This window comes from Quercus robur, chromosome 4, assembly GCF_932294415.1.
Source record: "Quercus robur chromosome 4, dhQueRobu3.1, whole genome shotgun sequence".
In the NCBI taxonomy this organism is placed as follows: Eukaryota; Viridiplantae; Streptophyta; class Magnoliopsida; order Fagales; family Fagaceae; genus Quercus; species Quercus robur.
The window spans coordinates 66,498,540-66,524,996 of NC_065537.1; the positions used below are offsets into that span (position 1 = coordinate 66,498,540).

Sequence of the window (26,457 nt, forward strand, 5' to 3'; positions counted from 1 at the left end):
TTTTATGAGTGTTTGGTTGAAGAAAATGAGAGAATTGAAAATTGGTGAGGCCTAGGTATTTTCTCTCCTGGCCCACCAAAATTTTATCTCTCTAATTTGGGGAGAAAATAGAGGGGAGAAGAATAATTGCAATCAAGGACTAAACTACCTTCTTTTCCTCCTTTTACTTGTCTATTCATAGCTTCTTCTCTTCTTCTTCTTCTTCTTCTTTTATTTTTTTTTATGCTTTCCTGGGCGTGATTGACGTGATTGACTTGTTAGTTGCTTCTTTCTTCTTCTTTTTGCTTTCCTTTTTTATTTTGTGTTCCTAGGTGTGGACTTGTTTGCTTTTTATTTTTTTATTTTTTTCTTCTTCTTTATTTGGTGTGATATAGCATATAGGTTGTTGTGGGTACTTTTTTCTTTTCTTTTCTTTTCTTTTTTTTTTCTCTTCTTCATCATGTTTTTTTTGGCATGATTTTTCTTTTTTAATAAATTTGGGTAATTGTCTTTTTTTGTCACTTTTTTTATTTTAACTGGACATTATCTTTAACAAGGGCATATGTGTAAAATTATATATATATATATATAAATAAATAAAATAAATAAATAAAACTTTTTTTTTTCATCCTTCCATTTTTCCACCCCCAACCAAACACAAATGAGGGAATTAAAATCTCTTTAATCCTCCTACTTTTCTATCCATTCCTCATTTTCTATCCCCCCACATTTCTACTCCTCCAACCAAACGGACCCTATGTTTTATTCTCCAATTCTCTCATAAAAGAAGAATTTTAGTTTGATTTCCACTCTCCTCTTTATCAAAAGGGGAAAAAAGATAGAAAGACAAAAAAAAAAAAAAAAAAAAGACTTTGATTAAGTTATGAGATTAATTAATAACATTGATTTAATTGGAAGAACTAAGACTTAATGAAACGAGTGAATTTATATTTAATTTTGACTAAATTATGTGTCTGACTCCTTAAAATTTGTGGGTTTTTTTTTTTTCTTTTTTTTTTTTTTGGTTCCTTATATTTTAAGGTTTTTCATCTTGGTCCTCTTTGAGTTCTTTTATCTTAAATTTTATAATGATAAGATTTGCTTCAAGGGGGAAAAAAAGGTAACTCAGTGATAAATATTTGACACGGCATAAATCATAAATTCTTTTAACTTTTAATTATTGAAAGTTTAATAATACCTTATCTAAGAGCACAATTTTTAAATAATTAGTGATAACTGTGGGCTCAACCTAGAAATGTGGAGAAAACATTTTTGAAACCATATTCCTGTGGGCTCAACCCTGTTCCAACAGTTCGATGGGCTTTATACTCGTCCAGTCGTCCACCATATTCCTTGCTGCCAAGAACACATTGGTGGGCTCAGTAAGGATCCATTCAGCCTAAGCTCAGCTCTTTTGAAACCAAATAAACCAAATATAGGCAAAGAAATAATCCTCCTTAGTCCCTACCACAAATATGGTAGAAAACATTTTTGACCACGTCTTGAAGCTAATGCGAGTTTTGTTGGCAGAATAGACTTGCAAGCCCTCCAAATTTGCACCTTTATCTATTCGAGAATCTGAGACCTTGGAATACTAAATATCTTCCCACAATCCTTGCTTTTTGCATTTATCTTAACATTCATCTTGGTGGGGTTGGAGATCAATGTTGAGTGAAAGCCAAATGATAGGCTGATCAAAATTTTTTAGTTGTGAACTAGTGATACTCTCCGCACATGGACACGGTATTTTTCTTTGGAATACACAACTTATTCGAGTTTTTAGGCCGTAAAACCATTCTTCCTCCACAATCTAGTATTTAGGTAGTGCAGTGCATGATTTCAAGACATCTTGTCATATGCCTTAGCTTGCTCATATCGATCGAGTACTAATAGCAAGTGATCCGAACATGTGCCTCAATGAAGCCCTCTTCTGGGTGTTAATTGCACCAGGTATGTGGATGTTGGATTCCCATGGAACGCGTGATGTCTTCTAGATGAGTCTCCCAAAGTTACTTGAAAGCTTCCATTTTAGCCATGTCACCTTTGAGAAGGATTATGGAACTAGTAAGTGTATGATGAAGTACCTTAATTGAATAGCAACAAACTCATATAAAATGAAATTACAGTCCATATATTTAGTTCTTGGGGAAACCCAACCCTAATCCTTCTCAAATGTCATACTCGCACTTGTTAGTTGAAGGCTTTTTTAATAATAATAATAATAATAATTAATTTAACTACCATATATCTTTGTAGTGCCTTCTCAATTATCTGTTTTCACGATCGCAATTCACAATCATCATATTTTTTAGACATTGTCTAAATCATGGAAGTATTATTATTATTATTTTTTAATTTCATATATAACATGTTATAAAACTTGTTTTCATGCTATAATAGAACTTGTTTTCTCTTTTTTGAATTTGTAGACAGAGTTTGGACATATTGTTGATTGCATTGATATTAATAAACAATTGGCTTTTGACCATCCTTTGTTGAAAGATCACAAGATCCAGGTACTTAAGCGGAGGTTGAAACTATTTATTCCTTTATCTGTACGACTGTGTCAATAAACAATTTTTTTTTTTCCCATTTGCTCCAGAAATTCTAGTAGTTTGTACTTTTTGAACTGAAAAGTATCGTAATGATTACTATGTCTGCCATGCCTCATCATTTTAACAAATTCCAATTTGACTAGGGCTTATTATTTAAAGGATTAATTAAGCAAATCAATCATGTAAAAAAAATTATTCTTAATCAGAATTTGATTAAAGGCTACATTCTAACTAGAGCAAGAGATGGCAAAATTCAGTTTCCTTAACTATGCAATTATATATCATGACTTATGAATCAATCACTTTTGTATGTTTATACACTTACATTAGTTTAGGTAAGTAAGTGTAATAACAGTCTGACTCCAAAGGTTTAGGAATAAAGATTTGTTGTTGTTGTTTTTTTTTTTTTTTTCAAAGAGTGGATAGTGGTGGAAGAGGAAGTAGGGTTTGAATGACGAGCATGTGAGATACCACAAAGAATGTCATTACTATAGAGCTATCACTTATTATAAATATTATTATTGTTGTTGTTGTTGTTTGAATTTTTGCTTCTTCAGGAAAGACCTCATTTTTCAAAAAGAATAACAAAGAATGTAGTACTCTCGCGAAATAGACCTTCAATGATTGGTTTACAACAAGATGCTTGTCCGTCAGGAACCGTTCCTATTCGCAGAACAACAAAAGCAGACCTCATAGCAATTAGGTCAATGTCAAATAACATTTTTCCTCAAACAACAAAAGTTCCCAATACGCATGTAAGTTCTTTATTATATATTTTGGAATGTAGGACGTAATCATAGCATACTTGGTATCATAATACATCACACAAGTATTATTTTCCCACAAATATAACGTTAACCTCATAATAATTTTTGTAAAAATGGCCATTCAAACCTCTACATTTAAAGTTGGATTAGCTAATTAACCAAGTTTGAATCAAACAAAACTTGACTCAATATATTTGTGATCCTTAAACCTAATATTTTCAATATTTAATTATATAAATTTAAGCAAATTTGTCAAAATATGCATAATTATTTATTATTCAGAACAATGACGGTTAATATGGTAGCCAAATTTAGAGCTAAGTTCTAGCTTTTTAATGGGGGAAAAATATGTAATGGTGGATCCCATCAAATTGATCTTATTTGTTGGGTTTTACAGAATGCAGTTATCAAAATGCGAACCGCTGAAAATCACGGTTACATTGGCGTTAAAGGAAACATCAATGTCTATAATCCTGTAGTTAAGGAGGGAAGCAGTTATGCCAGAATGTATGTCATGAAAGGCACAGACGAAAACTTGAATTCTATCACAACAGGATGGATGGTAATTTAAATTTATACTTATTTTGTTGATATTCACAATTTCACACCCTAATCTTTGATGATTGATATAACTATCCAATCATGAATTTGCAATAAACGATTGCCATTTTCAACGAAGAAAAAAGGGGTCGTTTTCTTTGATGAATAAGATGTCATTCATATTGGTTATAAAAGTTCAAGTTCTAATATCCATGGGTACAAAATGAGAGAAATGAATTAGTAAAGAAACGGCTATTAGAAGATTGATAATCAAATACAAATGGACCAGCATAACAGATTTTCCAAAAGAATAATGTTTTTTACTCCTTGATTCAAACAGGTTTCTCCAGGTACATACAAGGGTACTCCGTATTCTTATTTCTTTACATATTGGACGGTATGATTCTATTCCATCGTTTTCACACATTTATAATTTATTATCTAACTTTTTTCTTGTGGTGTATGTTTGTTTCTTGTTTGCTAGTGTTTCAATCCATTAAATTCTTTTATACTATAAGTTCTTTTGAAAATTATACGTAACAACTCCTTTGAAAATTACAGACTGATGGTGCTCAAAAGACAGGCTGCTTCAACATTCGTTGCCCAGGTTTTGTGCAAGTTGACAAAAGAGTTTATCTTGGGTCAGCAATAAGTAATGTATCCATTCCTGATGGTCCTCAATTTGAGATTGGACTCTATATTTCAAAGGTAATCTATCGTTAATTAAACTGCATATTATTTTATTTTGTTATATTAACATTCTATGTATATTAAATTTTGAAACAAAGTTTGAAAAAGGTGATTAGAGTTTTGTGACTTTGATCATATATTCTTGTTGTTTTATGTGACAGGAGGAAGATGGCAATTGGTGGGTAACAAAAGATGACATTAATATTGGATATTTTCCAGCAGCAATATTTAATAATTTTACTGAAGCCGAAACTGTTGGTTGGGGAGGGCTTGCTGTTAGTCTCCCAAATGGAATTAGCCCACCCATGGGATCCGGAATATTTCCAGATGACAATTATAGCCATACAAGTCAATTTAGAGCGATCCAGTATAGAGATAGTTCCGGAGTACTAGATGGACCTCATGAAAATACTTATGATACAATCATTGATAGCCCTAACTGCTATCTCATAGATTTTCATGGATATATAGGTGAGCACGAGGGATACACATTTGGCTTTGGTGGACCTGGTGGAGATTGTGGCATTTAAAATATTTTGTACCATGAGTCCAATGGGCTGTGCTTTTCAATTGGATAGGGCTTGTTCCCATCTCTTCCCTAGTGCCTCATGTTGTTGAGGCTATGGATTGAGATGGCTCTAGGCATAGTACTTATTCAGCACACACACACACACACACACAAATTTCTTGCAAAATAAATCGGAAATTTATTCCTTCAGCTATGACCTTTCATGTCAATGACCTTGATTTGTCCTTCCATACTTAATATCATTAAATTTGATTATGTTTTTGTGTTAAGTTATTCTCTCATACAGCCAAATCTTTTAAGTTTCCTCAAGTACAATCTTTACTTCAATAAATAGCATTGTGTGGATATGGGTTCACTCTGTTATTATTATTAATAATGCATACGAACATATTAGCACTAAAAAAAAAAAAAATGCATACGAACAATGCCTGAGATAAAAGCAACCGAACATATTCTAATTATTATTGTAGCTTATTGGAAGAAAAAAAGATTAGTCACTTGATCAAAATATGGTATTAAAAATAGAACCATTAAAAGAAATAGAAAGATGATGGGTTCATGGTTTTAAGGTTGGACAAGGGTTTAATTGGAGACCAAAATTTGATGACATAATAATTATTTTAACTAGTTGCTAACAAAAAGTTTAACATAAATTTAATACACATATACTCATTATAATTAATAAAAAAAATTATCTATTATAAAAAATGAAAAGCAACTTTCTTAAAAACTTTTTTTTTTGGAGAAACCGGCCAGTGAGGCCATCTTTATTGAAATGCTTGAAAATCAGCCAAATAACAATTATAAAGGTCTGGTGGGACAGACTTCATCTAGACTGGGAAAGCTGAAAACAATCTAGCTCGCTTAGCCAAGGCATCCGCTAACGCGTTACCTTGCCTACAAATATGCGAGAAAGAAAAACTCTAAAAATAGCTAATATAAGACCAAATGTCTCTAATAATATGACCAAAAGAAGAGTGCATGGATGTCTGGTTTCGAATGGCTTTGATGGATGTCTCTGAGTCTCCTTCAAAAACAGCGTTGAGGAAGCCCACTTCAAGTGCGAACTGAACTACACGCCTGGCTGCCATAGTCTCGAGGATCACCACAGATTCTGGTATAGGAGTTCTCTCTGTCATTGCTGCTAGGACTTCACCCCTATCATTCCGAGCTTCAACTCCAATCTTTGCCGCATTAATTTCCTCAAACATCGCCCCATCAAAATTTCTCTTTACTTGGCCAAAATCTGGTGGCTTCCACACGGTTTTAAGAATTTAAAATGCAATATAGAGAAAATATTCTCAAAATATTAGAAACTGACAATTATTTCCCAAAACTACTTTTTTAAAAATTCAAATTCTCTCCCTAAATCCAATAAAAATTATATATTTATAAATTTATTTTAAAAAATGGAACGAATACTATTAGGACCCAAAAATTCAAAACCTAACTAAATGATAAAAAATAAATAAAGGTAAAATATCATTTTCGTCCCTAAACTATCACAAAAGTTCACTTTTCGTCCTTGAACTTTCAGAAGTTCTGTTTTTTGTCCCTAAAATTTGCAAAACATTCTAATTTTCATCCCTCTATCTATTTTCGTTAATTTTTGTCTTACATGGCTAGACAAAGTGCTAATATGGCATCTGATTTGAACTAAATTATTTTATTTAAATAAATATGGACATGTGGCAAAGACTCATTGGAACACATGGGAACTTTTTTTAAAATACCAAAATTACCCTTCACTCCCTCCATCTGTAAAATCCTCATTTTCTATGAATCCCCCACAACAACAGCCCAATCAACAACCAAAATCAGCAAAATAGCTTCAATGTCCTAGATTGATCTCTCCCTTATAAGGTAAAATTTGTTTATTTGTTGCTTTATAGCTTTATTGGAATGTATGGATTTATTAGGGTTGTTGTGCTTACTATGAAGACTTCATTAGACATCGTTGCTATAAACTCCACCAGATATTGTATATAAACCGATTTAGTGGTACCTAGTGTCTATTGTTGAAGACTCCATCAGACATTAACGGACCACGTGTTGTATTTGAGTGACCTTAATAACGGTTTGATTTGTGGGGTGGATGTGGTGGTTCTGACAATAGGTGTAATGGTTTTTATTTATTTTTAGTTTGATTTCTGTAAGGGTCATCAAATAGCCCATGACCCATGGGCTGGCCCAGTAGCCCACTAGCCCATCAGGCTAATGGGCAGCCCAGCCTCGTAATATTGAAGCCCGTGGGCAACCCAGTAGCCCAATGAGATAGGCTATGGGTTGGTTTCTTTACCCATGGGCGCCCGGTGGGCCGGCCCGTTAGCCCAGCCCAGTAGCCCGACCCATTAGCCTGATTCATTGCCCAAAATTTATAACAAAATAATTTGGGGGTTGGGTGGATGAGGGATTGAACTTTAGACATTATAAAAACTTAAAGACCACACACCTAACCACTAAATACTTGGAATGATTGTGTTACAATATGCATAATAAATATATATTTTGGTATTAGTCTAGTAGCTTTGATTTTTAAAACAAAGTTACTAAGATGACTGTTGCCCTACCTCTGTGCCTCTGGAAAGAAAGTCATTCTTTCCTTTGATAAATTCCAATTCTTTCCTTACAAGTTACAATTATAGAAGAAATTCCTTAAAAAAAAAAAAAAAAAAAAAAAAAAAAAAAAAAAAAGCTTACCGTTGGTTGGAAGAAATTCTTTCCTTAATGAGTTGATATTTGATTCTTCATATATTTCCTTTAAGAATTGATATTTTATTCTTCAAATATTTCCTTTAAGAGTCAATATTTAATTCAATGTACTTATTTATTCTTATCAATAAAAGTTAATTAATCTTATTTTAGTACCTTTTTAAGAGGTATGTCTTAGTATTTTTTTTTTAATAGAATATTTTTAGTAGATTTAATTGTTCAATTTGATTGTTTGTAATAATATATAATTATAATTTTTTGGGTTAAATTTTTATAACCCCATTGAAGACCTGTTAAAAATGCCCATGAGTAGCCCATTAAACCCACCTCACTAGCCCAGCCCGCTAAAGCCCAAATGGGCATTGCCCATGGGTAGGGCCATGGGCTAGGGTTTTTCCATCCAGCTCGGCCCGACCCAACCCATTGACTAGTCAACAGCCCGTTAAGCCCAGCCCATTAGACCCATGGGCCAAGTAAAAGCAGGCCGGGTTGACGAGGCCTAGATTTCTGTAGTGGATGTGGCCTGGTTCAACAGTGCTAGGATTTGTGGGTTCCACTGGGTTTATGATTTTTCTTATCAAATTGGGTTTTGTGATTTCGCTAGATTTTGTGATTTTGTTTTTTGTGAATGTTGGTGATTGGCAGTGAATGTTAGTGATTGATAGTGAATGGTGGTGCTATTGGTTTAGGTGGTGATTGGTAGTGTATTGTGGTGCAAGTGGTTATGGTTTTAATTGGCAATGAACAATGGTGCAATTTGGTTGGGTGGTGGTGTTGAAAGTGTGTTGCTATCAAAGGGGTGGGGAAGGGTAATTGGTGATGAACAGTGGTGGCAAGTGCAAGTGGGCTGGGTGGTGGTGGTGTTGAAACTTGAAACTTGAAAGTGTGCTATATTGCTGTGAAAGTGGTGAAGGAAGGGGAAAAAATATTTATTTATTTTTAAAGGGAGCAATAATAATATTTAAATAGAGTAGAGAAATAAATATTGAGGTTAATGCATGTGTCTATTTGTTGAAATAGAAAAAGTGAAGTTTTTGGAGTTAGTTTAGCTAAAATGTTAGAGAGGTTGATGTGAATGTTTTTTTGTATATTATTTTCTGTCATTCTATTCTATCTGAATTATTCTAGATCTTTATTGTGTATCTCTTTGTACTAACCAGTATCTCTTTGTACTAACTAGTAACTAGTCCTTTGTTATTACATTTACAAATATTAGTATCTACTCATACTAATGTAAAACGAATGAACCATTCAAAATTCTGAATCTGCATGAAAGAAATAGGGAATTTTAAAAAACACTATTTAAACCATGAAAAACAAATGATTTTTTAGATAAAAAAAAAAAAAAAAAAAAAAAAAAAAAAAAAAAAAAAAAAAAACAACAACAACAACAACAACAACAACGACGACGACGACGACAACAACAAATTGTGCAGTGTTTTTTGAAATTGTCTGATTTTTAATGTTGCGTTACCTTAATCAAATAACAACAAGAAGAACACATAAACTCTAAATGGAATGTTTAAATCTATAAGTTTGATAATCTTTCCATTTCACATTTATTTTTGGACTCATAGAATACATTACAGTATTGCAACATATAAAGAATAATGAATATCAATCTGAAATACCACAATACCGGAATGCTTTTAAGATGAAGTTTATTGATGAGCTTAAGTTGTCTTCCCAACTCCAAATCCTCTTCTTTGGATATAATTCGTGTTCCATTCACTCGATAACAAATAGTCAAACATAGGCACAAAACCACAAAAATAATCCTTTTTTTCAAAATCCATTACCTCACCAATTCAATATAAATATGAGATCATCGTAAACTGAACTCAAAAACTATTTATAAAGGACTGCTGGTATATAATAGAAATTGAAAAGAATTAGTTTAAGGAAATATAATGGAAAGGTCATTAAAAGCAGAGACCTCATGGAGGGAAGCATGAGATTTTGCCAAGTGGCGCATTCTTTCCAAAGAGAATTGAAATATTCTCAAGTACTATGTCAAAGATAAGAACAAATTACATATTGACATTTTGTTTCATTTGGTTCATTGTTTCAAGACTTTTTAAATTAAAAATATGAATATTATTTGTTTTCTTTTGTTCAATATTTCAAGATGTTTCTTCTCTCACACATACACACAAAACTCTTTGCATTTCAATTCACAATTTCCACCTCTTGCACTTCTACTCCTTTATATATACCTACCTATAGCCCATATTCCATCATATGTCAAATTATAGAAACAAATTACAAACGAATCTCCATTAGTTTCAACATTAACATTTTATGGAAAATGAATCATTTTCCAAAAACAAATTTCTAGATAATTATCTCATTATCCTATGTTTAGTAGCAATCTTAAAATGAGTTAAAAAAATTATTTTTTGACTTCCAAAATAGATAAAGTTGTTTTCCAGAAAATTTTAGTAGAAAACAACTCTATCTCATGTCAAGCTAAATAAAAGAAGTCAAAAGATTTTTTTTTTTTTTTTAATTTTTTTTTATACTAGCAAACACAAGAAAACATAAAATAATAATAATAATAAAAAACTATTTTCACATGAGGTTCTCCATCAAAACAAACAATTTTTATTCTCCTTTGTTTATGTGTTTTTTTTTTTTTTTTTTTAAGAAACAAACACACACATAAAGGGAGGCGAAACAAGGTTCTAATACAAAGCCACACTACAAACTCCCCTCAAAAGCCATGGTAATGTTAAGGGATGATAGGATAAATTATACTACATACAATATGCTCTTTTATGCACATAAAATATTTCTTTGGTAGAGAGGATAAATTTTGTGGAAAGAGCAAATTTCCCATGCTATATATAAAACACATTTAAATTTAGATACATATAAAATTTGGAATAAATGAAAAGTTAAATAATAAAACAATAAAAAATCATTAAACCCATTTGGGTTGAATTGTTATAACTTAAGGTTTTGGTGCTAAAATAACAACATAGCAATTTTCATACCTTTGGTGTGAATGTTCTAAAGAGGTGAAAGATGGGTATGAGTTTTGCTCTATCCACTCATCTTGTCCTACCCCACCCAAATATATATATGCACATTTTATTTAATATATATTTTAATTATTATACATATAATTTAATCTTTTCTATACATTTCTTAGTTATAATATTGTTTTTTCATACATATCAATTTACCATTTCAAAACACTATTCTTCCCCTCTTTCTTAATACTCTCAAAGTCGTCATTAGATTATCTATTATATTTTTGGGAAATGCTAACGAATGCTCTTAGGGCATTAATCAATAATTTATTTAAAGAAAGTTTTTATTTAAAAAAAAGAAAAAAAGAAAAAGAAAAGAGGCAATGTCCCAATTGCCACTGTTCTTATAGCTAATGTTGCAAGTCCATTTGTAAGTGAATCTGACGAGATGTAGTTTTTCACCTCTTTAAGATTGGGTTGGACTACCCATTGATGGGCTTCCAAACTAGGCTCTAAGAATTACAGAATTCTAAGTTCAAGTGTTCAACTCAGTGACCTTGGTATACACATTCTCATTGAAAAGCTTTATCTAAGAGTAAGAGTATTGTTTCAGTTTATACAAAAATTTATATTTATTTTAGCATAAGAAACAATTTTTTTGTATTTTACATACTGTGGGGCCAGAGAATTCATGGCCCAGGCCCGCTCTACATCAGGGCCCAAGGCCTAAGCCGAGGAGACCTATTGCCGAGGACGCATAGTGAAAGCCCCAAAAAAGGCCCAAGGGTGTGGCCAAGGACGATTTCACGCCCAGCATCCCACAAGACACCTAAAGAAGAAGGACGAGTTTAATACAGGGACAAGACAAGTGAAAAGGCTGCCAATACTGTAATAAAGAATTCTGCGTCTGATAGGCCCATACTCTTGACCATGCTATTGAACCTTTACGTCTACTCCCAACCACTTGAGGTATGGGCTGATAGGACAAGTCCCCTTCCCAGAAGGTAAAGCTTACACGTGGACCCTAAAGAGGGGGAGGAATACGAGTATAAAAGGAAACTAAAGCCAAGGGAGAGGGGATTGGGGGGGGGGGGGGGGGGGAAGAATTTGATGCTCGGAGCCAAACCCTTCGAGCTACATCGACATAGGGCTTGGCTGTTCAGGCCAAACCCACTTCTGCATGAGCTCCCCTCAAATCAGGACCAGACCGTTGCCCAGCGATCAAAGGCAAGCCTTTTAAGCCCACTCTCTACAAATCATATTGTGAAGGCCCTTTTACTTACGAGCCCAATGTCATTCTTGGGCCGTTAAAAATTCGTGTCCCTACAATTGGCGCCATCTGTGGGAAGGCTTGCGCGTTGGCGCCGGTGGTGGTGGAGTCAAGTCTCTGTCAAGCAAGGGTCTGCAAGAGCTCCATCATTTCCAGCAACACGCTGTTGTTGTTCCGACATAAATTTCCGCTAGGGGCTACACCTCGCAGTGTCAATGGCACGGGCAGCTCTAGGGGCTTCCAACATCAAGCTAACGCCCCCCCCCCCAACTTTGGTCGAGGGGCTAATTTTCGAAAATAAGAAAAAATACAAGTTTTGGACAGAACCAAGGCCTTGTATGGTCCTCGGACTCAAGTCTATGGGGAAACCAACTACTGAAAGAAAAAAAAAATACAAGTTTTGGACAGAACCAAGGCCTTGTATGGTCCTCGGACTCAAGCCTATGGGGAAACCAACGACTGAAAGAAAAAACTACAAGTTTTGGACAGAATCAAGGCCTTGTATGGTCCTTGGACTCAAGCCTATGGGGAAACCAACTACTGAAAAGAAAAAATGCAAGTTTTGGACACAAACCTGAACGTTATATGGCACTTAGAATCTACCCCGGAGAGGAGTTACCCATTGATAGTAGGGTTAACCCATAGGCTGAATGGGATCCCCAGTCTACCCTCGGGTCCTTAATACCAAGGGAACTGATGCGACTATCATAGGGCGAAGTATTATCGAGAACACGGCCAATGTCCCTCACTGCTCGACAACCCTCTCGGACGGTTTATTTAGGATTTATCGATCTCGGGCGGTCGCCTTGCGCACGTTGCGGAGCACTCAGCTGTTATCTCGGTTAGTTTCATGAGTTTAATCTACTGTGAGTTAGCATTATTATACTTGATATTGTCGATAAGTTCGAATTAAGAGGATTATGTTTCAACGATTCCTGCTCTAAGTATCATTAAAGGAAAATGTAAATGTAGTATCTCATTCACAAAGTAGTTATTGTAGAAAAAGAAAAATATTCAAAAGGAAACAAACCCATTTCTTATTAAGACAAAGAAACAGTACATCGTACAATGAAAGAGCTTAAATAAGCTCATACTGAAACTAACTACATAAGTGAAAAGAAAAAATACAAGGGAGTGAAGAAAAAGCCGAAGAAGAGGTGCAGACAAGAGACGTGCTGCCGTTCCAAAATTTTGTCTAAGGAAACCATTCTTCAATACTTTTACATGCCTATAACTCAGGCAGCAAAAGAGCCCAACTTAGGGCTAGCACCGTTGAAGAAAAGGTGCAGAGAGCCCAACTTGAGGCTAGCACCGTTGAAGAAAAGGTGCAGGGAGCCGGAAGTTGATGAGCCTCCACGTAATCACGCCTGCGATAAAGCAGACGGCACTGATGGCGGAAAACCTCACTTCTGACGCACCAAGAATCTGATGCGACCAGTACCTGCTTCGGATTTTGACTGAAAGAGGGAGGAATACCATTCCTCCCTTGCCAAAACGTAAGATTATCTTGAATCTGTGCCTCCCCTGTCCAGGCCACACCACCTTGAGTCTCGGAAGGACCCGGCGCCTCTGTGGCGGGTGTAAATTCTTTACCCCTGTCCGTGTCTCAAACATATTGCACTAAGGATATGGAGGCTGTGATTATAGCTGAAGGTTTGTGACTCTGAAGAAAGCCAAAGGGTTTGTATGCAAGGAGAATAACCTCCTATCCTACTTATATAAAGGGTAAGGTGGTGGGATTTAATTTGTGCAGCTTTCCAAGGAGTGTTACGGACAAGGCAGGTTTGGCTCAATTTCCAATGCCATCCGCAACCGTAGGATCTGAAGATCCTCGTGAAGGCGCGCTTCGATTGTTGAAACGTCAGAGGACTCCACGTGAGTGAAAAAATGAAGGAATGATTCTTAACTTGGCACGTCTCCCATGTAAATGTAAAAACACAAGTATTAGTGGAGTACAGAATTTGAACGAGCCATGATGTGGGCCCAACGTCACCAAAACCCTCCTCTCCAACTAAAAAGTCGGGCAGCAGGATTTTGAGGGGCTATTGTGGGGCCAGAGAATTCATGGCCCAGGCCCGCTCTACATCAGGGCCCAAGGCCTAAGCCGAGGAGACCTATTGCCGAGGACGCATAGTGAAAGCCCCAAAAAAGGCCCAAGGGTGTGGCCGAGGACGATTTCACGCCCAGCATCCCACAAGACACCTAAAGAAGAAGGACGAGTTTAATACAGGGACAAGACAAGTGAAAAGGCTGCCAATACTATAATAAAGAACTCTGCGTCTGACAGGCCCATACTCTTGACCATGCTATTCAACATTTACGTTTACTCTCAACCACTTGAGGTATGGGCTGATAGGACAAGTCCCCTTCCCAGAAGGTAAAGCTTACACGTGGACCCTAAAGAGGGGGAGGAATACGAGTATAAAAGGAAACTAAAGCCAAGGGAGAGGGGATTGGGGGGGGGGGGGGAAGAATTTGATGCTCCTCGGACTAAGTCCGAGGAGCCAAACCCTTCGGGCTACATCGATGTAGGGCTTGGCTGTTTAGGCCAAACCCACTTCTGCATGAGCTCCCCTCAAATCAGGACCAGACCGTTGCCCAACGATCAAAGGCAAGCCTTTTAAGTCCACTCTCTACAAATCATATTGTGAGGGTCCTTTTACTTACGAGCCCAACGTCATTCTTGGGCCGTTAAACATTCGTGTCCCTACACATACTTTTAAAAAAACTTCACATCAAATTATCTTTTGTATGGTACATTTTATTAAAATATCAAAGTTTCATCATTTTTTTTTTTAATTGTTTCTCTTTCTTCACATACAAAACCACCATCCAGTCTCTCCCTTCATACTTGAGATACGTAAAGAAAGAATAAAAAACTAAATGCAAAATGCATAGTGTCATAATAAATTTACATAGTTATTATAGCAACCATGTATTTTTACAAAATTTTGCATGCTAAAATATGATATTTTTTCTATTATACAAGCTTAAGTGCTCTAAAAGAATTTTAACTGATTGTTACTAAAGCATTTTCTGACTGGGCTGTGTAAGTTTTGGGTAAAAATTGAGGTGAAGGATTATGGATTTACAAAGCCCAGGATGATTTATATTATGGATAATATGAACTGGGTTTTATATTATGGATTTTCTGACTGGGCTTGAGTTGAGATGAAGGATATTCTGACTGGGCTGCATAAGTTTTGGGTAAAATTTGAGCTTGGGTTTTAAAAGGGGAGCAGCTTTTAGTGGGCTTATTTTTATTTTATTATTTAATTAAGAGAAGGGTGCTGGATTACGCTTGTGGGGCTTCAAATTTTGAATGATGGGCTTTATTTGGTTCAAATTGTACCCTACTGATTAGGCTTGGTGGGTTAGTGTGTGCTTGACTTCAGGACTTGAGGGCATTGATTAATTTGTATGGCTTCAGTATTGCTCTTAGAGAGGTGTGTAATGGGGTTAATAGATGCACTCACTAGGGTTGTAATTTATGTTGATCCTTACCAAAAAAAAAAAAAAAAAAATCCAATTCTCATCAAAGTTTTTTGACCATTCTCTTTTATAATTTTAAAAAAACAATTCTGCTATCAATAGAAAGGTTGTGAAGGTTTGATCAAGAAAACATCAATTTAGTGAGTTGCATGTGTCTCATATATTTTGGTCGATCTTACTAATATTAGTTTATTACTTTCTCATATTCTCATAACTTATAAAAATATGTACAGTTATGTTGCTGGTCTTCGGATAATAACGTTAGCCTATTGAGTAAAGTCATCTGCTATTTACTGATGTACTGCAAATTTGATGTGATAGTGTTATTGCTATAGTTCTAGTTGTTGTTGTTGTAGTTGCTGTTGTTGTGTGAGTCATTTTTGGTGGAATGCCTTGACTTATTTTTTTGGTGTTTTAGGAAATGCTATAACTATCTACTACTAATTTTTTTTATAAAAAAATTTAAATAGTATCCGATCAATAATATAATAAATATCTTTTAAAATAATAATATAATAAATAAACTTCTGAATTACTCTTTTTTGTTTTGTATTTAAAAATTAAAATATCAATTTGTAAATAGCTTATAGTTGTAATATCACTCTTAAATCTTAGAATAACAAGGCATATGACATAATGTTGACAATTTGACTGTTAGCATATTTTTTAAATTCTATTTTTCATACTAATTTTCAAATATTGTTATTTGCATTGTGATGCTTATATGTGACATTATATATTGTTATTTGTTTTGTATTGTTTATATGAGACATTATGTATGTTTTTAGTGTTAGAACTTGATATTTGTAAATGAAATTTTGAATTTGAAACTTTGTTTATGTATTTGTAATTTGAAACTTTGCCTTTTATTAGTAATTTGTGTAAAAAATTATTTTTTGTTAAATATTTGTTTACCATATATTATGAATTATAATTATAAGTGTTTTTTAATCTAAAAGTAGGATTTTATGATTATCGTGTTGATCCTACAATCTAATTCTTGAACCCTCTCACTGATTCTATATAGGATTTTGATCTTGATAACCTTGCTTATTAGTTGCTAACTTGAACCCAATCGTTTGGCTACAAGAGCTCATCCAATAAAATATTACACCAACCCGATTCACAATAATAGCTCCAACTTCTGCCATTTCTATACTCTATATAAAATAGGACAGTTGAGGTGTTTGTGTTTGGCAAAATGACTACAGAAAGGGTTAAATGGCATGAGTCATGTGTGATGCATTTTGTTTTTGCTCTTTCTGAGGGTTGTTTTGTCTTTTTGTTCACATTTTTTAACTTATCCACTGCACTTGCTTTGATAGACATAGAAGTCAAAAGATAAGAATTGCAGTCTCTAATTCTCCCATAGATATAAGGAGAGAGAATGGATAGAGACGAGAGACAGGAAAAATGAGACAAATACATAAAGAGGGAGAAAGTCTGGGAAGAAGAAGAATAGTATCAACTCATATTTCCTCCTCCATTTAGTAGCCCACTTACTCACTCAATCCCCATTTTAGCAACCTTTCATAACCAATCACCAGTCTAATTTGTTTGTCTCTTGCCTTCAAGTAACTCTGATTTAGATTCTCAAAAAAAAAAAAAAGTAACTCTGATTTATTTTGGCATTGAATGTTTTTTTTTTTTTTTTATTATAAATTTCTTTCATGCATTTGCAATTATTGGTTGGAGTAGTATAGATGATACTGCCATTGGGTTTTATAGTTGATGGATTACCTCGCAAATTAGATTTATTGTTTGGAATTTTAGTTCTTTAGTCCAAACAATATGTCCTTTCAGCCACATCTATATATCCTCTCTAAGGTAAAAACCCTACATATATCGTGTCTCTTCTTGTGGACTGTGCTGGGGCTTTTTATTTTTATTTTTTTAATATTAGTTTAATTTATTTCGTATAAGGTAGTTATTTGGATAATCAAGAAATAATAATCACCCATAATGTTTGTTATGTTGTAGTTTCTTCAATATTTGGATGCAATCAAATCAAGGGCGGAGCTAGGAGGGTTGAGGGGGGGCAATTGCCCTCCCACCCGCCCACCCACCCGCCCAAAAAATACCCTTAGTTATTATTAAATAATCCTACCTACTTTTTGTTTTTGGGTTTATTAAATGCCACTATGTTTCTTTAGTCTTGAAATAGAGCACAACTTCTAAACGAACTATTGAGTAACCTAAAGCCCTCCACTAGTATGCCTTGCACTGAATTTTTTAGTTTGTCCCTACTATATTATAATTTGAACCTTTTATGGGTCCATAATAACAAAAATAATAGAAATACACATATATTGCACTCAATATTTATCTAACTACTAATAGTTTCATTCATAACTTGAGTTTTGACTCTAAAAAAAATTAAAAAATAGATCACTCATGTGAGAAATATCTTAATAGATAAATACAATATTATGAATAAGCTTTTTCTGTAGATTTTTTTTTTTTTTTTGGGTATAATTACATTAAATATTACTTCGTATTTAAATGAATAGCTTTTAATTTTTCAAATTGGTTTCAAATATTATATATTTGCATAATATATGTAGTGCATGTATCATATATAAATTTTGCCCCCCCTCAGCTCAAATCCTGGCTCCACCACTTAATTAAATTGGAGTAATTTCAAATTATTAGGAAGCAAGTAAGTACCTTTGGATATTGGATATCAGATATTTAATGATTGTGCATTTTATATATTGGTTGTATAAGATTTCTTATTCAATTTGTTCAATGAGTATTATTTAAATTTGTATAAAAATTTGAAATTTGAATGATTGCTATGAAAGATATCTTTTTAGTGGTAGGTTTTGGTTTAGAGATTATAAAATCAGGATTAACACTTTGTCTAATGAGTTGTTGTGGAACGACAGTATATTTGACAGAGAGATTTTGTATTTTATACAAAGATGAAGAACTTTAGAGATAAGGTTTGCATCAGCTCTCAACTCAAGCAACCACACTTCCTTTTTTGCTCAAAAATTACATTGGATCATTGATTTTTAGTTTATAATATTTGATTAGTTGCTGATAAATTGAACATAGAGAAAAGGAAATGTTTGATATTTGTAACTTATTTGGGGCTTTTTTTTCATGATATAAAGTTTCATTGCTATTAAGGTATTATCGTATTGATTCTCAGTCTTTGTACTCTATTGCTGTTACTTTAGAGTCTTTCGAATTCCACAGTCCAGGTGATTCTTGTTTCTGTTTTACTTACATTGATTTTTTTTTTTGGTTCTCTTTGAATATTTTTCAATATTTGTGGCATTATCAGTCTATGTATCTTTTGGTTGATGGCTTTTTCAACAACTTGTAGGGTATTGAAACATCTGTAGAGATTAACATTACTATTTGGGATTTATTCTTAGGGGTTAACATTCTCTGTACTCTATTGTTGGATATTGATATCAGTCCATTTCCTTTATCCCTTTTTTTGCCTTGTTTCCCCACAAACCCCAAAATTCAATAAAATCTTATGCTTAAAAATTACCTTGGATAGTTAATCTTCAAGCTCTTTGGTGGATTCTGATCTATGAATGGTTTTGTGGTGGTAGAAACTTTTTTTTTTTTTTTTTTTTTGGTTAAGAAACATGGTGATAGAAACTTAATTAGAATGTGAGAGTGTTTATAACTTTTTTTTTTCAATCTATTATGCATGGTTTATATCTGTTCATTTCATCATGTATATCAATTTCTATGACTTTGAAGTTTAATCTTATTTTAATATTTGATCTGGTAAAGGGTGAGATTGAAGCTACAAGTTCAAAAGAAATACATTCTATATTCTTTAGGTCCTATTTTATTTTTGTAAGTTCATTTTTCATAATGCTTTGTAATATTACATACTTTTTACTTAAGCACTTAAATATTTTTGTTCAATTTACCTGACTATTTATGTCATATTCATAATCTTATTCCTGTTTCTTATCTGTTCTCTAGAATCTAATATGACTTTACTTTTGCAGACCAACAAAATGATTAGTAAAAACAAGGAGAACTGAGTCTACTCCTCTAGGCAAAGCTCAAATATTCCATTTATCAACACCACTCAAGCATCAATTATAGCATCTTTAGATTCAATTAAGCTTAGAGGTTTTTGTATTTGCTCACTATTATACGTTGTAAAAAGTGTAGATTTCTGATTATCTTTGAAATATTGATCTCTCATGCACATCATGCACACCAAGCTACTGTTGTCTATTGTATATAAATTATTAGTGCTCATTCTAAATGATATAGAAGAATTAATTAAAATTAAAAAATGATGTGAGAGAATCATTATATTATTTATTATTAATATTCTCTAATAGTAATTTACATGTGCCTTGCCCGTGCTTCAAAATTAGTATTCTAAAAAACAATAGCTCAAACTCGATCTACTTGAAAACCCATTGTCAAAAACCCATCTGAAAACATGGCCCATGCCTGGCCACCTAAATCAAACCCAATTCAATCTCACTTAAAATTCTTATTTCAAATCTAACCCACACCAGCCCTGGCCCACCTCTTGGCCCATTTTGAATTAAACCCATTCAATTCAAGTCCAATCTCAAAATTTAACCCATTCCACCATAAAGAACCTGAAACCTCACTTAGAGCTCTTAAAGAACTCAAGCCCAAGCCTAGAAACACATCCAGACATTGGCTCAAAAGTAAAACATAACATTTTTCTTTTCTCCAACCCAATCCGAAAATTACCACTAAGCCCAAAATCTCCACCAGAATTCTCAACCCAGAATCCAGATCACTGATAAACAAACCCATGTCTCTCGCCATTCTCAAAGCCCAGCCCAAAACTGTTAAATCCAACCCACTAAATTCAGCCGATTAAGTTCACAAATAATAAGCTCCTTTAAAGAGAAATTCTATAAATATAAAAAATTTTGACAAAATTTTCACAATTTTTAATGTGGTATATTGTTGGCATGAGACAAAAAAGTGATTGGTGAGATTAGATAAAAATCAATAAAAATTTGCAAACTCAACTACCAAACGATGTTGTTGCATTAAAAAAAAAAAATGAAAATATGGAAGGATAGAAGCAATATAGATTTATTGCCATATGAGTGTTTTTTATTAGTTATGGCCTATGGGTCAACTACTTTGAGTTACAGCATAATGAGAGAGATGAGTTTGATTTGTATTTAAAAAATGTCATGATATAAGAGAGTTGACTTTGAATTATTGTTAAAGACTAAAAGTGGCGTGAATCTATTACTCTTTTATACAAAGAAAATGCCGTGAATATTGTATCACACTTATCTTCTTCCTTTTTTAATTAAAAAAAAAAAAAGCGTGAGTCCCTCATTTTTATTTGTTTGATTTCTTTAAACTATATATCATATCATACTTATCCTTTATATTGTTGTGTGTATATCAAATTTATCTTCTTCTTTTTCATCATAATATCATACGTATCTCAATCAATATATATATATATATATATATCATACGTATCTAACTATGAATCTAGTTATTACTTAGTAATAAGTAATTGGTGTTTTGTTCTATTGCATTGCATGGTTCCTTTGAATCAGTACTAGAGCTTAGTTGATGAAAGGATTAGAGATGTGGGCTGGGCTCAACGGTTGGGTAATTTGGTGGGAGTTATGGGCCTTTTTATGTTTTCCCATTTTGTTTCGGCAGGCTTGTGGCCATGTTGGGTATATTTGGGATGTGGGTTGAATGGTTGGGCTTTGGGTGATTGTTTTCCTGGTGCTGGACCATCTTTCCTCTCATATCGACACCAATACCATCTGAAACTTCCTAGTTAGTTCAAGGAGTTGTGTCCAAAATGAGGCCCAATGAAAGTGGATGTCCTTGTAGTGTTTATCTTCATCATACTAGTGGAGTTGCAACTTTAGCCTTTTTTTTAATTAATAAAAAGGAGTCTTCAGTGTGAACTAATGGTCTCACGCTATGTGATGACAATAAGTAATACTATATGTGCTATCAAGACTTTGATAAAGTTATCATTATGGGCACAACACATTTATTGAAACACCACCACTTGAAGTTTTTAACCATGCAAGTCTTGCCATATATCATATGAAACGATATGAGGACTTCTACCCAATAAGCCACACCCCACAGTGGTATGACCAAGGGCTGTTTAGTTACACTATATCTTTGTCCATCTACTTCGATCTCAAAGGAGAAAATAATACATACTATATGTTATATGTTGTCATCTATATAGGTCTCATCTCATGCTTGGACTTCTTTCATTGGCTTTCATCTAGACTTCATGGATGTTGTGAAATTTGAATGACTTTCTTTTGACCGAGAGTTGAGAAGACTTGTACGAGATAAGTGCGATAGCTTTTCTAAAACTCCAAATGGTTTTAGTGTTCTCATTTTATTATACAATCTTTGGTAGTGAGTTGCATGTACATACTTCTTAAACAAACATTTAGCGCACGCAATGTACGAGATCATTTTAGATATTAGGAAATATTCAAGTTAACGTAACAATACAATGTTATGTGTAAATAATTTTGAAAAACGTTATGGAACCTTGAGGATTGAAGGATTGAGATTCACAAAACCCATGGAATGGTTGAAAGTTCGCTTCGTCAACCAGAAAAAGAGAAGAGTCAAGAGCAAAGATGAAGGTAGGCATGCGGATGTGGTTTGGGTAAGAAGCAGAAATTGAGGGTGGCAGTAGCAGTGACAGCAGAGGAGTGGAGGACTAGAGAAGTGAGAGGTTTTTTTTTTTTTTTTTTTTAAATATATCGGAGAGATTGTTTTTGAAATACTGAGATGCGGTTTGTTAGGGATTTTTTCACCTTCACGCGGATTGATGAGCTAGCACTTCACAGGAACCACTGGATGCTTTCAATAGTTGAGATTTATGCTATTGCACACTGTGCAATACTCTATGTATTTCACAGGATCTCAATCCTCAAATTTGCCCTCCTGTGTGACGTTGGGAATTGGAAACCAAAAAGAAATAATAAAAAAGAACTAAAAATGAAGAAAGAAAGAATAAAAAAAAGAATTTTAAATATAGTAAAAGAATAAAAAGTGTAATATAAGGTGTATTGTGTGCTCAGGGATAATGCAGGGTTATGGGTCAGTGGTTTTGCTAGACAAATTGGGCATACCACCAGCTTCTTGGCAGAATTGTGGGCTCTTAGGGATGGCCTCACTATGTGTCTTGATCTCAATATTAATGCCTTAGAAATAGATTTGGATGCTAAGGTGGTAGCTGATCTAATGAACAATTCGGGGTCCTCCAATGCATCTAACTCCTCTATTGTGGCAGATTGCAGATTGTTGATTTCTAGAATTCCCCAAGTCAAAGTGAGGCATTGCTACCGTGAATCTAACTCCTGTGCAGATGCTCTTGCTCGCCTTGGTGCAAAGATGTTTCCTGATTTTCTGTATTTCTCCTCCCCTCCCCCCAGTTTGTTTAGCACCTATGTTTCAGACTTTTATGGTCTTTATAACTCTAGGCTTTGTCCTGGCCCAGTTGTAATTCCTCCTCTGTTTTAGTTTTATGACATTCTCCAGTTTACCAAAAAAAAAAAAAAAATTATAAAGTGATGTTTTAAAATAGATAAAATCACTTTTTAACATGTCAATATTTTTTAGAGCAACTATGCAACATTGCTACCCATCCAGACTCCAGAGGCTACAACAATGCATCCCGTAGCCAGCTTTTGTGCTCCATCCCTTTCTTTGTTCCCCATATTTCATAGCTATCGCTTGACACCACGTGTCACCTCGTGCCCAAAACAACACAACCATGAACCCTTCCTGTTTCTAGTTCTTTTATTGATGGCTTTGTTTTTAAAACCATATTTTGATCAAGTGACTAATCATCCAATCTACTTTAAATTGTGCATACATAATTGCATTTTCACAAGACAATCTAGTTTGACGAATGATTTTCAACAATAAGATATTATTATAGACAAATGGAAGTACAAAAGAGAGGTTCAGAACTACACATAAGCAGAAGTGAAGACCTCCTTACTCTTTCATCTTTATTGTCGAAAAACACAATAACAACTTCAGACAGACAAAAAAATAATAGCCTGGATTACTGGGTGATGAAATTATCCAAATCTAAATACCAACATACCTAAAGCATGCAAATACAACGTTAAGAACAATTTGCATACAAAATGGGGTCTGCGTTTGAGATTACCTATACAACTGTCTTAGACCCAACAAATGCGTCAATCACAGTCAAACCTGAATGAAATAGGAATAAGAGCATACAACTTAAAATAAAAACAAAATCTTAAGCAAGTTAACTAAGTTTCAAGCACACCTAGTTCCTCTTAGTTGACTTAAGAAAGAGCCCAAAGTATTATAATTCTTGAACTATGGTCAAATTTGTAACAAATGAATAAATCTTTCACAAGAATCATATATCCTATACACTCTGCATGATGAGGGAAGTATCAAAGAACTTAAAACCAATAAAGCAAATCAAAATATGCCGAAACTCAAAGCCATCACTTCTTTCCTTTTCCACACGTCAACTATGCTTCATTTTGCGCCTGATTAATAGGGAAATGCAAAATCGTTATTTCTAATTCAATAATACCAAGTACCAATCTGATTACCAAAAGGAAGGAGCAAATCATAAATTAACAACAACACCCACCCACCCACCCACCCACAAGCTCTTTCCCAATCAGCAAGCCCAAGCCCAAGCTACCACTCATAGATCCCCACACTTTCTTAAAGTTCGATAGTTCCAATGGAAATGTCCAAGGTTGAATTCCCCAACTCACACTTAAAAATGTATTAAAAGAGAGATTAGGTCAGGATCATCTCCATTTTCTTTGCAATGGACTGGGCTGACAGGCCATTTCATGGTGAAATTTTTTAATTTTTTAATGAATTTAAAAGTGTATATGATACCACTTCATTTAAAATTCTCATTTCACTAAATAAGGAATGAAAACTGTTTTAAATGACATGACACATTATTCACCTATAGATTTGTGATGTAATAAAATGGAACATTTCCAATTTTCCATTCAAAGCAAATGGAGAGGACCCTTTTCCTTTGATTTATTTTTTTTTTTTTGATAAGTAAGAAAACTTTATACTAAAAAGCTACTTTATGCAAAAAACAAACACAAAGATGTACATTTGGTATCTGATTTAACAAGACGTACACAGTAGAACTGTCATTGTCTAGCTTGATCATCAGTATTAATGAGAAGTTGAAAATAAAATTTCCTGAAGCAAGTGGAACAGAAAGCCCTTTCTTACTGCCCTAATTTTTGCAATTTAGTAATATTGAAAACTTTTCAGCAGGTACCATTTAGATAATTTGAATAGTATAGCAATAGGTTGTAGTTCACTTGCTACCAGCGACTATGTTCTAAACACCATCTGAATTTGTATATTTATCTTTCTTTATGTCTTTTTTTATATCCCCTTTTGGCATCAAAGAAGCCAGAAGGAAAGGCCTATTATATAAAGCTAAGCAAAGTAAAGCATTAGGTGCTCAAGCTAGGTTTGAAAATTTAGCAAGCTCCAATTAACAATATTGTTAGTAATTTATCCCAAAAATGCTCTGGAATAAAATTCTAGCCAAACAAAACTTCAATACATGAGGCACATAGAGTACTAACTACTAATAAGCCTATCAAGTTGAGTATACTTGAGCTGACCCAAGTCATTAACCTCTTAACCAAATCAAGCCCAGACAGTTGAGGTTGTTAAGGTCCCAACGAGTCTGTCAAGCCAAGTTTTTTTTTTTGATAAGTAATTAAGTTTAATGAAAAGTCAATAGTAAGAATTTTACCCCAAGTTGCTATCCACAAGAAGAAAGACGCTCTCTTTGGGGCCTTGACACACCAAATACACTTTCAAGGGAAATGATTATCATTAGTGCCCCGGATCGCCTTGTAGAAAGAATGAACATCAATTTGCCACTACCAGCTAAACACAATCCCATCCCATCACCCCCTCCCCCTTAGGCACCTTAGAATAATATGGTTTAAAAAGGAATTCAAAGACTCCACCTCCCAATCATGAAAATCCCTGTGAAAGCTTACATTCCAGCTCAAAACCTCCCCTTCTCTCTGATAATCCAAATCAAAATCTGAGGCTTCCCTATCAACTGAGTTGGCTAACAAATCAGGATACACATCCTTCAGAGGAAGATGGCCACAGCACAGATCATACTAAACCCTTACCCCACAGCATTACCTACCTCAAAAGTCACATGCAGTGTCCCAACCCACTCCAAGAGTACTAGAATCAGGTGTGCTAGCACTTGTCAGTTGTCACACCAAACACAAAAAATCACATTTTTATGAGATTTGTCAAATGCCTACAGAAACAATAATATTGTACAAATAAGTACTAGCATTTATCATACCAAACACAAAAAATCACCTTTTTATGAAATGTGTCAAATGCCAACAAAAACAGTATCATTGTACAAGGCAGTATGCTATTAATATTCTAAATTTTTTTATTCATACTTTTTCTCTCTTCTGTCATTTATGTTGACTGGTTGGGCATTACTCAAATTTGCTCTCTCGTGTGATGTTTGGACTTGGGAACCAAAAATAAATAATAAAAAAAGAACTAAAAATGAAGAAAGAAAGAATAAAAAAATATTTAAATAAAGTAGTAAAAGAATAGAATATGTGATGTAGGGTGTATTGTAATTGCAAAGTGATGTGTTAACATAGATGAATTAACTTTTTAACATGTGTCACCTCTTGCCCAAAACACCACAACCATGAACCCTTCCTCTTTCTAGTTCTTTCAATGGCTTTATTTTTAAAACCATAATTTGATCCCAAAAAAAAAAAAAAAAAAAAAATCAAATTTTGGAAGCATGTTAGGTGTGGAGATCGTACTCTCCAAGCGGCTTTTCCAGAACTTTATTGTATTAGTTTGACAAAGGATTCTTCAGTAGCGGAGGTTATGTGTTGGTCTGGTGGGA

General features: G+C 34.1%; 1 protein-coding gene across 1 annotated transcript; it reads left to right on the forward strand.

Annotated features, from left to right (window-relative positions):
* Positions 1–2,305: 2,305 nt before the first annotated feature.
* LOC126722426 (uncharacterized) lies at positions 2,306–5,061 on the forward strand. The gene is made up of 7 exons (XM_050425578.1): positions 2,306–2,311; positions 2,409–2,495; positions 3,092–3,289; positions 3,699–3,863; positions 4,182–4,238; positions 4,403–4,549; positions 4,693–5,061. The coding sequence occupies exons 1-7, from the start codon at positions 2,306–2,308 to the stop codon at positions 5,059–5,061; spliced, it is 1,029 nt and encodes a 342-aa protein (XP_050281535.1).
* The last annotated feature ends 21,396 nt before the right edge of the window (positions 5,062–26,457 follow it).